General features: G+C 44.4%; 1 protein-coding gene across 1 annotated transcript in view; it reads left to right on the top strand.

Moving 5' to 3' along the window:
- pag1 (phosphoprotein membrane anchor with glycosphingolipid microdomains 1) overlaps positions 1 to 12344 on the top strand; it is a 48849-nt gene that overhangs the window by 23434 nt on the left and 13071 nt on the right. The window contains exons 2-3 of the mRNA XM_071499267.1: positions 9512 to 9547; positions 11040 to 11271. Coding sequence (XP_071355368.1) covers positions 11084 to 11271 — 188 coding nt within the window. The 5' untranslated portion in view covers positions 9512 to 9547; positions 11040 to 11083. The remainder of the gene's footprint in view (positions 1 to 9511; positions 9548 to 11039; positions 11272 to 12344) is intronic.

Raw genomic sequence — 12344 nt, 5'->3', positions numbered from 1 at the left:
CACACTCAGTCGGTTCATTTGGTTTTCGGCTCTCCCCCGGGACACACTGAGCCACCCCCATTAACTGATTTGAAAAGGGCTGTGGCAGCCGCTGCCGCTTTGTAAATAAACATTATATCATGTTATATATTTATTATACATTGTTTGTCCCCCTAGTTCATAGAGGTGTTGAATATAGGAAGCAGTTTGTCAACAAAGGAGGTGTAGCTGCGCTTATGCAGTTTTTGGCTTCAGTCGTGGTTGGAAAGAGACGTCAGCGGTGAATAATTATTCTCTCCTGTCTTCACTGGCCAACAACAGGTGACAGTGATGACTAGCTGGTCAAACAGCCTGCTTTGACTCTTATAATGCGACTAGCTTGTTAGAAATATTCATAGCTTAAAGGAATACCTCAACACTTTGAGAAATAGACTTATTCACCCTCTTTCCAAGAGTTAGATGAGAAGATTGATACCACTGTCATGTTTGAAAATGAGAAGTGGTTTTTATGTGATGACAAGACTCCAGGAAGTAACCGAGCCTGGCAAAGAAATAGTCCAAAAATCAAATGAGATATAACGTTTGCTATGCAGATTTTGTTGCCTTTGGACAGAGCCAGGCTAACAGTTTCCCATGGCCTCCAGTCTTTATGCTAAGCTAAGCTAACCAGCTGCTGGCTGTAGCTTCACATTTACCATACAGACAGCAAGAAAGCAAATAAGTGTATTTCCCAAACTATTCCTTTAAACTAGAATACTGTGCATAATCTCTCCAAATAGTTTTTATTCCTCCTCTCTGGCCTGGAGTGCCTCTTCTCCACTCTCTTAACTTACCGCCAACAAATATGGAATAATCTTCGGCTCGTGAAATGAGGAATCAAATGGAATTGTGCAGGTGGGGGCAGCGCCGTGTCTGCCTCATGCAATCTTTCAGAGTTGCTCAGGCGTGCGGCTTTAACCAGAAATCTGAAGATTGCTGTCTGAGGGTTGCCATGTCTTGCAGCATCCTCCCCCTCCTCCTAGCTCATATAGAGGTTGCCATGTATGTTTGGCTGTAACCCCCCACCACACACACAGACACACACACACACACAGCCACCATGGCCATCCACCCCCAGCTGCTGTCTCTGATTCTAGATGTGCCCTTTGAGTCCCTGCAGGCTTCCATATTTTACCATATATTTATGGGGTAGCAGACGTGTTGAATATGCTATGGTCTGGAGAGGGGTGAGGCTCTGGGGTGGGGCAGAGTGAGAGGTGAGAGAGGAGGTTGAGGGCAGAAGGTTGATAAGAGATGGACACAGAGACAAAGAAAGGAAGGACAAGAAAAGAGATAGAAATAGGGAAGAGAAAGAAGACAGAACAGAGGATGGGGAAGACAGTGAAAGAACTGGTGGTTTATGTAAAGGGGGGCAAGGGGGTGGTACACCAGCAGAGCCAAAAGGGGAGGCAGAGGGCAGAGTGTGTGTGTGTGTGTGTGTGTGTGTGTGTGTGTGTGTGTGTGTGTGGTGTGATATTAAACAAACCCAGCCAGCAGAAGTACGTCTGAAAAATGCCTCACTCTGAAAGGTCAGGAGTTGCCTCAGTCTCCCTCCACTCCTTCACTGTTTCATTCCTAACTCCCCTCTATCCTCCCTCTAACCTCTCCTCAGATATGCACGCACTCACACACACACACACACACACACACACACAAACAAACACACACACACTTCACCCGTTAGCCAGCCAGACTTGTGCTCCCTCATAAGCTCAGCCACAGTGTGTTTGAGTCCAGAGGGTTGAACAGAGGGTTGGAAGGGTCTGACCCCCTGCCACTCGCCCCGTCTGGGTCGTCTAATAAACCCACCCCTGCTGTGGTTAGAGGCTTGTAAAGATGGATCACATTTCCATTTCAGTTGCTCGTCTGCTCACACACACACACACACAGACACACACCTCTATTAATCCCCTCCTATTGCCCTGTGCCTTTTGTCCAAAAGGCTGGCGTCAAAGGAGGAGATAAATGAGGTGCTGCGTGGCAATTTTCAGAGCAGCGGTGAGTGTGTGCAGCCTCAACAGCTCAGGGGTGTGTCTGCAAGACTTGGAAGAAGAAAGAAAGAGTCATACTGGTTTGTGTTAATGCATCTTTGATGGAGAGAATGTGTGTTTATGTTGTCCGTGTGTCACCTCATTTGTGAATTTGCCCGAGCGAGAACAAGATCATGCGTCTCCAGGCATCTGTTGCATTTCATTAGCAGCTTTTAGAATTACCTCAGTGGATCTCTCTCTCTCTCTCTCTCTCACACACACACACACACACACACACACACACTCACCCCCACACACTCGCATACGACACTCTTCATCCTATTCCATCCACCCTGGTAATCCCTTTATCTTGGCGGCTATTCAGCACATAAAGGCCAATGCCACTGAATAATGATGTGCTCGTATCTACTCCTCATTCACTCTAATGCTAATCTTCATCTCAAGGTGACAATGATAGAAAATTTTTAAGCATGTAGGCGTTCGACACTGAATAAATCTAATCAGAGGTGTGTGTATCTGCCATTAATATTTTTCGCTTCCCTTTTAAAAAAAGAGAAAGGTCTGTTTTTTCTCAAGATTCCTATCAATTTAGTTGGAGAGCTGGAATCAGAATGACACACAAGCATGAACAATACACACATGTTCGCACACAGACAGACTCACAGCCCTCTCGTTTCAGGCCCAGACCACGCTCTCCGCTCGCCAAATTCCCATAGTTCAACAGTTCAACACATCCCTCCATCCCTTCATTAGTGTTCGCCAAGAAGGTCACTTCTAATGTGAGTGACAATCCCTGAAATCACCACAACAATCCATCTCCTCTTTCACGCTCCACGCCCCCATTTACATATTTGGATGACACGCCTGGCTGGTTTTGTTTAATCACTGTAAATTGCGCCGCTGCACAATTACCGAAGTCGGTTTTGTTTTAGCATTTTGTTATTAGCTGAGCGGCGGCGCTGTCACAAAGCTAATCAGTTTGAGACAATGACAGAACGCGTTTCTGTTGCTGGAGTGAGGGGGATAAAAGTGCTTTGTCGGGACGTGGAGACTAAACAAATGTCTCTGTGTGGAATTCAGCTCAGTTCATTAAAGTTCAATTGAACTGATGTTCGCTTGCTAAGCAGTGTGGCAAAAACGCCCCTGACTGCTTACGTGTTCAGTGTTAGAAAAGTGTCATATACTCAGAGGGCAGCTGTAGCAGCAGCTGTGGGTGTTTTTTCGGAAGTTGCAGTTATGTTTAACCGATGGGTTGAAGTTCTTAACACTGGTGATAAACTTCCTCTTTTCCAGGAGGGGAGGGAGTGTGCGAAGTGGAATCGAAATTGGTGACTAAGTACAACTAAGTGAGTCTGTGAAAGCTGTTATTCATGAGGTCGAAAGAGGGGAGGGAAGGAGAGAAGTGGAACTGCAGTTGAAAGGTTTGAAGTGTTTGAGGGTGAGAGAGTGAATATTCGTTCCATACAGTGTGTCAGCGGATCACACAGACTCACATTGTTAAGCTTAGTTCAACGGACACTCAGAATCAAATGATTTAAATGCAGAGCAACGGCCTCGGGCACTGGAGTAAAGGACAATAATAGGGTAGATAAACTAGGAGACGAAGGAAAAGAGACACACAAGACATAATGACACAAATGTAAACTGATTTGCTTTTAATGTGAGTTAATCACGCTCTTATATTTTCCAAGCTGTAGTCAAGCAAAATGCCAGCGGTGATCCAGCCTCCGCTTTGAGCTCATCCAATCAGAATACAGTAACTTCTGGTTCAGTTGTGTCTCTGAGAAACATCTGCAGGCCTCTGAGGAATTCTAGCTCAGCAGTGTCCTCAAAAACTGTGAGAGGAAGGCAGGAAATGTATCTTTTCCCTTGGGGCTAAGCGACATTAACTAGAGGCAGATTTTACAGACGCGCACACATGTTTACATAATCCCTGTACGTATACACACGCAGAGCCTCTGCAGACTATAATGGCTCTGCAAGGTCGGGACCGGACACGACACTGAAATGCGTGTGGAGAGGGGGAGCTTTGTCATTTATGGTGAAGACAGAGGACACATGTTGCTGTTTCTGCAGCCTCGCAGCTGGTCGGGATTCAAGAGGAGAGAAGATGAGGGTGAATTTTTGAAACCAGATCCTCCGGTTAACCACGAGACCACCAGGACGTCCTTTAAAATCCAGTCAAATGTGGTCGTGAGGGATTTATTGTAAAGTAGACAAGTACAATAGCAGGGGGATGTAGTTCACCTCTTGCAATATGTTTTCATCACAGTACAATAAACAACAAACACATGCAACCTAAAGGAAGGACAGAGAATTAACACATGCAGATGTTGTGCGGACCTGGGAAAGATAAGATACTTGGTTGCTTGGCTCTTTCAGTCATTAAGAACATTTATCCGTCTGGGGAAAATGCTTCATATTTCGGTTATAGATCCCCAGTGGGAGTCTGATATAAATGCTGCTTCGAGCAGATGCTGCTACTGTATCGAGAGAGAGAGAGAGAGAGAGAGAGAGAGGGAGGGGGGAGTGCAGTCCTGCGTATGGATGAAGATATTACACAGATATCTGTAATATGAGAGAGGGAGAGGAGAGGAGGGGAGGGGGAGCCTTGCTAAATTATGCAGTTTCAATTTCCCCATTTAGGTAGGATAGATCAATTTCTCATGCTAAAACCATTAACCCTGAGGATAGGCGGTGTTGCCAAGGCAACGTGGATTATGTCCCTTGATCAGAAGCACCTGTTTTCATGCTCGTGCAGACATAGGCACAGAGACGGTGATTAGTAAGTGAGATGTGCAAGGACTGATCAGCATTAAATATACAGTGAACCAGCGGTGTCCTCTGGCTGCACACACACACACACACACACACACACACACACACACACACACACACACACACTCCTTATTTCTCAACTGACACTTGTTTCCCTTTTTTTTTTTTTTTAAATTTTATTTTGCAGTAATGCATTTAATTCAGCTGATGTGGCTGTGTCTCTGTGTGTGTACGGACCTAATCACATTGTCTCGGTTCAGGGCAGGGTCTCCCTTGCACTGCAGCCTATGGGGAGTTGTGTTTCGTCAACCCTCCCTAGGGATGGGTGTGTGTAAGGATGTATACATCACTATGACTATGTTGGCCTGTGAGTGCTCTCTGCCTTTCTCTCTCTATTTCCTTTCCTGCGTCTCTTTCTCTGTATTTATTCCTCTGGTTGTCCTCTCTCTCTTTCTCCCTGAATTCCTGTGACTACAGGGTGGCTCCTGCACATCTTTATTACTCCCCTCTCTTTCTCTCTTTATCTTCCCTTCTCTCCTCTCTTGGCAGCAGTCCCCTATCCCTTCTTCTCCCCTCCCCCATTTCCTCCACCCCCACCGTCCAAATGGCCCTCCGGTCAGGCCACAAGATGGTCAATGGTGTGTGTGTGTGTGTGTGTGTGTGTGTGTGTGTGTGTGTGTGTGTGTGTGTGTGTTATGTGGTGCATTCATGTTCATTGTTTTCATGGCCATTTTGTTCTCACAAAGGAATCATGATGAAAACCAATGTTCTTTAAACAGACTATTTGTGGATTGAAAGGTATTTTACATGTATGTTTATCACTATCATACATGCTTTTGTGGCTGCATGTTTATCTGCATATCCACATATCACTTAACCCCAGCCCCAGTCATTCATGCCCATATCACCCCAGTGATATTTTTAGTTGGGTGTCAACAATTAGGAGGCTTTCTCCCTCTGTCACCCACTCGCTGGCTAACAATGGAGTGAGAGATGGAGCCGACAGTGGAGGATAGAGCTTGATAAAAGAGGCTTTGATTTTTCCTTTTTTTGTGTTTCAGTGAAATAGTTGTAAGTCCAGTTTGGTCCAAAGTGTGTACTGCTGCCAAAATAATGTCAGTGCAGAGACCCTGCAGAGGGCCGTGTCGTTCTTTGGGAGCAAAAGGTCTTTGGTTTGTGCCTCGTCCCAGCAGAACTTCAAAGTGTGGTTCTGTTAAGCGTGTGTGTATCACTAAATGTGCAGTGTGTGTGTGTGTCTATTGATGTTTTTGCTGGCCAGAAAATCACAGAAAACTATTCAAAGTAGCGCTTTTGCATACAATGCATTTGTAACAGTGAATACTGGTTCATTTCCCCAAACAGTGCACAAAAAGGAGTCCCTGCAAACGAAGCAGAAATTCTCATTGTGTGCAATAAACTCCAGTCATCACTTTCTTCCCTAATAACTCCTTTTATAATTTTAGAAATGTTGCTTTGAGCTTCCTGCAGAGCTCCACACAAGTATGATTTCATAAAGAAAGTTGAGGCTTTTCCTCTCCCTAAAAACTGGATTATTTATTATTGTGGAAATGCCTTTGGCTCTCCTATGAGAAGCTTCCCGGGGCTCATTTCTCAGCAGCCATCCAGCTGTAAACCTTCCCCGTCTGTGTGCACCCAGAGGACCCTGCAGAAGGAGGCGTCACACAGCCACACAGGCATCCACAGAAGCTGAAGCACTGCTTTGACTGTGGATGTTGATTCTCCCCCTCCCCACTGTCTTTCGTTGCTGTCCGACAGCTTGTCCGACAGATGAAACTCCCACACACACACACACACACACACACACACACACACGTGGCTGTGCCTGGCTTGTACGCTTCATTGCAGTGTCAGGTAGGGTCTCTGCCTGTAGCGCAGAAGGGCTCAGACTGGATTCATTGCCTCTTTGGCTCTAGTTTCTTGCATGGTGGGTTATGCCTCGATGGGGCTTGTGGTTGGTCTCGGGTCTACGTGTGTGTACAGCTGGCTGAGGGAAGAATTTGGAATTCTGCCTTTAATTCCCAAAACACATTCCTTTTCAAATGGCTTTTCCAGTCAGTTATTTTCTATGGCATGAAACAGAGAGGCAGCCACACTGATTGTCTCTCCTCCAAGGCTTCTGTTTTCTTTCTTCAAAGCCTGGAAGCCCTGGGAGACGGAGAATGACAGCATAAGAGAGTACAGTTGTAGTCCTTGGCTTGCTGTCCTGTATCACATGGTAGTGGCCTGGAAGGAGTTTTCCACTGTGAAAAAGATACTCCGAACTTTTCTGTGCGGTGTTTATCAAATATTAAGGAATGAAGTGTGTCCTCACAGGGAAGAATAGATGGTTTACTCCTTCACATATTTTCTACTCAGCAGGGAAGTATGTCAGAAATGTTTTTCCAGAGCTGCATCTGTGTTTTTACTTAACAGGTTCTTCATTCCATTTGAGTTAAGATGGTGGAGTCTGGGTTTTTTTTCCTAATGAAATGTGGCAGAGCAGAGTGGGAGACAGGGAATACTGGAATGTGCTGAAGCTCCCCGCCTCACAGAGAGCAAACGCAACGCTACGTGAAAGTAAGCCTATGTAATATTTGCAGGATAATGTAGTGTAGCAGTAGGATAGGTAGTATCATAAAGTCAAGGAACTGTCTAAGTAATGTCAGATAGACTGCAATATCCATCCTAAGTTTGCTAATATTAGCTGACATTAGCCACCATAAGCGACCGGTGACACCAGAATAAATAAGACTGTCTCAGCAAAACCCCCTGAGTGTCGTGGATTGAGAAAGGCAGCTTTTTATTGCTTATGAGTTCAACTTTCATTTGAAGGAGGAAGAACGTGTCTTTCTGTTCTTTCAAAAACGACACAGTCCTGCTTTAAAGCTTTTACAGGACCTTAAGATACTTTTATGTCCAAACGATCAATCAAGGTTAACAAAGTAGATCGCATGTAGCACAAACAGGTGATGGTGAGTGCTGAAGCTGTTGCTAAAATGACAAGTTGTTTAATCAGTTCGTGGCTTGACAGACTTTACAGTTTTCATCAAAATCAGGTTTATTCTCACTGGTTATTATATGTGAAGAGACAGGGGACTGGATTGGATCGGATTAAGAGGTTTGGGTTTCGCCCATGACACCTGATTCACATCAAGTATAGTATCCTTGTTAATGCCAGTATAAAATGGTGTGTTTCTGTTTTTAGTTTTTAGTACCACAGCAAACCCTGGCCATGTTATCTTACATGAAAATATAGACTATACAGTGTCATGTTTTTAAAATAGGGGAAAAGACAGCATTGATATGGACCGGTGTTCTGAGTTGAGGTATCAGTAGAGGGAGCGTAAAGAAAGGTTAGGATCAGAGCATCTCCAGAAGAATCATTACAAATAATCTTTACAGCTTCAACATAGGTTAATGTAGGTAATGTCATGTAATTGGTAATTTAGAAATGCCAGGAATATTTTAAGTAGTTTCATTTTTTTTTCTTGTCTGCTCAACTTGAATAATCTTATTTTGTGGTTATTTTTTTTGATGGAATTAATTCCCCACTGACATAAACTAATCTTGACAAAAAGTCCAGGTTGTTTATTCCGAACCTTTCATCTGCACCTCAGCAGGTGGAATTGCACTGTTGTCATGGAGATGGTCTCTATCAGAGGCTACAGACCACATTTGAAAAAATACAGATGTTACAATACACCCACAAGCACCTGTTATCAGATGATGAAATTAACATACTTATATCTTGTGGTAACAACTAAACCATCTCCATGGTAACAGTATCACCCGAGGAATGCCATTAGATGTGGTTGAAAGCTTTGGAAACAACAAAGTTTGTCAAGTTTAGTACTTGTGTAATGACACAACCACACACACTAAAACCAACAACATATCTTAACATACACACCGCCTGCAGTTTGATAGTTGCATTCAAAACATTTCTGGTTTTTTTTTTTCTGTTACATTTCTTTTTTTTTTTTTCTCTCTACCACCATAAATAGCGCTGATGGCTAGAAGAGAATGTTGCCATGGTGACACAGTGCTATGGCAGCCGGTAATTATTCTGGCTTAAGTGCCAGCGGAGACACATATGAGCTGGCACACTGTGGCAGATAGCGACACCTGGACACGAGCCACTCAGACGGGACCGGATGAGGAATTTCTAAGGAGAAGAAAAAAAAAACGACAGGATTTTTGACCACATGTGGACAAGCCAAACTGGGGGATATTGATCAAAATCTAATAGCTTAAAAGTGTGGGCAAGATTCATACGTTTATAGACCAGATATCATGTGTTGTGTGATATGATAAAGAGATGATGTCAACCGGTTGTTAGGGTCTCTGTTACATAGGCTCACTGGTCAATGAAGTGGATGTTGTGTGTGTCCTGTGTGCAAGAAACATTGAAGTCAATCTCATATACACATGGGTGAAGTGTGTGTGAGCAGAGTGTGTGTGTGTGTGTGTATGTGTGTCTGAGAGGTTGCAGGCAGCCTGTTGTCCAATATGTTTTTGATATGGGCATTAAAAAACAAGAGCATACTCACAATTCCCTCACCACTCTCCCACTCACACACTCACACAGCTTACTTCCAGGCATACACACACTTGTAGTCCACACCCTCACAGAACAACACCATCCACCAAGGATAATATTCAGCTCAGTGCTTTTTATTTCCACCAAGCAGTAATCCCCCCTCCCCTTATCTTCTCTCTTCCAGGCGAGGCCAACCTGACTAATCATCCGAGGTGTCAAGGTAAGGTTGTGTTTGCCTCTCACCATCCACTCACACTGATAGCAACATGAGCCCCGGTGTATTTTTCATCTGGGAAAACACAACACAGCGTTCTAACAAAAACAGGAATTCCTCAGCTTTCTTTGAAGGAGAAGTTAAAATTGGCTTCTGCAGCTTCATCTGGTTCGCCACAAAACTTCCTCCCTGCTAGAAGCCGAGGAGCGCTTCCCCGACTCCCACAATCCCCGGCCACATTAGCATAGACGAGCAGACAGACACAATGGAGTTTTTCCACCACCGGCACAAAATTACACAAATTCTGCGCACTCACACACGTACATACACATTGTTCCAGACAGGAGTTTGGCTTGTGCACGCGCCAGGAGAAAATAGAGGAGGGAAGATGGATTGTCATATTTTTTGTCACCGATCCTTGCCAGGTCTGCTGTAGCTGTCTCTTCTGCTGATTGAAAGGAGAAGGGCGTGTAGGTAGATAGCCAGAACGAAACCACTCCTGACTTTGTGCTCCCTGTCAGTCACCTAGTGTGTCACTGTCTCTTTCTGATCACCTTTTCACTCCTGCTCCACGTCACCTCGATCTCTGTCACAGTCACTGCAGTGCCACACACAGTGGGGTGCAAACCCTCCACTCCCACATTTATTTGAAGTTTTTTCAGGCTCAGAAAAACACACAGTCTCATCCCTGCCACCACCTCCACCCTCTGTGACTCACCCCGTGACACCGCACAGCTCCGTATATCATAACATCAGGGCTTGCATCAGTTCAGTGAAACCCAACTTTGGCTGTCAGACGGGGACGTGATGAGGTTGCTTATGCTGTGGGCAGAGCCCAGACACCAGTTGTGGAGTCTCTGGTGTGAGGGCCACTGCAGCAGACTGAGGCAGATCACTGTCTGCAGTGCAGTCTGAGGCTGCTCTGTGCTGCCACCTGCTGGCCACGTGTCATCACAGGATGCATTTGAGCCGCTGGTGAATGATAATATGACCAAAACCAACAGTGACCTGTGTTTTTGTCTGTGGCGTGGACCTCCATTGTTGTACCAACACCACATCATTGCACAGGATCGGATCAATGAAACAAGAGTTTCATTATATGAGTTTTTCATAGAGTCAGAGTAAAAATGATCACTTATTTCTTTACAGTGCTGAAAATGCAATTATCTGTGATGACGCTGCTGCACAAAAATCAACTCATTTCAGTGTGTTTGCTCGGCAGATTAAGTGCAGTTTGAACAGTTTGGCTGACTGTATCCTTCTATAAACTGTCTTTATCCTCCACCAACAACAGTCATTTAGGAAGTGATGAAAAACACACACCACATATTTAATCTCACTTAATATAATATGTGGTTTTCCACAAACCTCGTTCATTCAAATGCTGAAGTAATGATCCAACAACATTTTCAGTCAATTATTTCATTTAATTTCCCGGTTCCATGAATTTGAGCATTTCAAATGACAGAATTGTTTTCTCTTTCTTGTGTTTCCTTAGCCGGTACCTGTCCGATGTCCTCTCCTCCCACAGTGTGATGCGTCATGGCTCCGGTGCTGAGTGGAGTGTGGTGGGGGCCGGAGGCGGGTGTCGTCGGGTCGGGGGCGGCAGCTGCTACCGGGGTGGCGTCGTGGCTGGGCAGTGAGCAGCTGGCCCTGGTCATCACCCTCAGCACCCTCACTGCCGTGCTGCTGGTGTCTATGCTGCTGCTGCTGTGTGCTAGCTGCCAGGGGTAAGCACCACACACACACACACACACAACACACATGAACAATAATGACCTTTATAATTGTTGTTCTAGGAAACGCTCACATATCTGGAAGAGTCAGGAAAGGCTGGCGAGTGTTATGATAACAGTTTCCTGGTTTTACATAATGACATGTTCTGCAGTGCCTACTATCTAAACCCAATCTACTCTTGCTGGAAATGCAAGCTGAGCATGACAGCAGAAATACCTGCGAGGGCGTTCTTATTTCTTACAGTAATTATAGGTACAACAATGAGGAACAATGCCTCTGAGCACAGCAAGGAATGACCTCAGGGGTGTTTTGGCTTTAATACAACTATTATAAATTATTCACAGAAACACGTCTTTGAGGAGTCTGTTTGTCCTGCTCAACTACCCAGAGATTTTAATGTCATCTAACTTGTGAAACACAGTGTGGTCTCGGAGTATTTGGGCAGCTTAGTTTTGGCTCCGTCCACCAGTCCATTGGATGTGGAATGAAACAATGACAAGGCTAATGAGGCACCAATTTTTTGCTTTAATTTGAAGGGGTAGATATTGAATCCAAACATCAAACAACTGATGTTGCATGTAGAAATAATTTAACTGTAATTGTTTTATACCTCGAAGAGAAAAATACACCAAGTGTCCTGTTCACCCAAACTCCCAAAATAGAGAAGAGTAGATCTTTAACGTCCCTGACAGCCAATTTGACTTATACATAGACCAGAGTCAATAAATAATACATGTAAAAAAGTAGTGGCCACATTCTAATGCAGTCCAATACAACAACCCATCCATAACATCTGTCTTTATGAGCCTTAATGCTCAGTTTTTGGTGACATGTAAATTCAATTATGTGTTTATTGTTGAGGTCACGGAGAAGGTGGTGTGGTACGGTCCTTTCTTTTTGCAGTAGAAACACCTCTCAATAGTATGCAAGTCAAGTACAACACCTCAATCCTGAAACATGTAATTAACACATTCATGGCAGTGTGAACAATGAAAACTGAACGCTGAAGGCATCATAAAAGAAAATTGTTTTTTAACGTCATAGTTTCCTTTGGAACCCAGTGTGC

This window comes from Trachinotus anak, unplaced genomic scaffold (assembly GCF_046630095.1).
Source record: "Trachinotus anak isolate AG129_WGS33_773 ecotype Australia unplaced genomic scaffold, CSIRO_AGI_Tana_v1 ptg000016l, whole genome shotgun sequence".
NCBI lineage: Eukaryota > Metazoa > Chordata > Actinopteri > Carangiformes > Carangidae > Trachinotus > Trachinotus anak.
The sequence above is the reverse complement of the archived record's forward strand: the minus strand, read 5'-3'. Positions and strand labels throughout refer to the sequence as shown.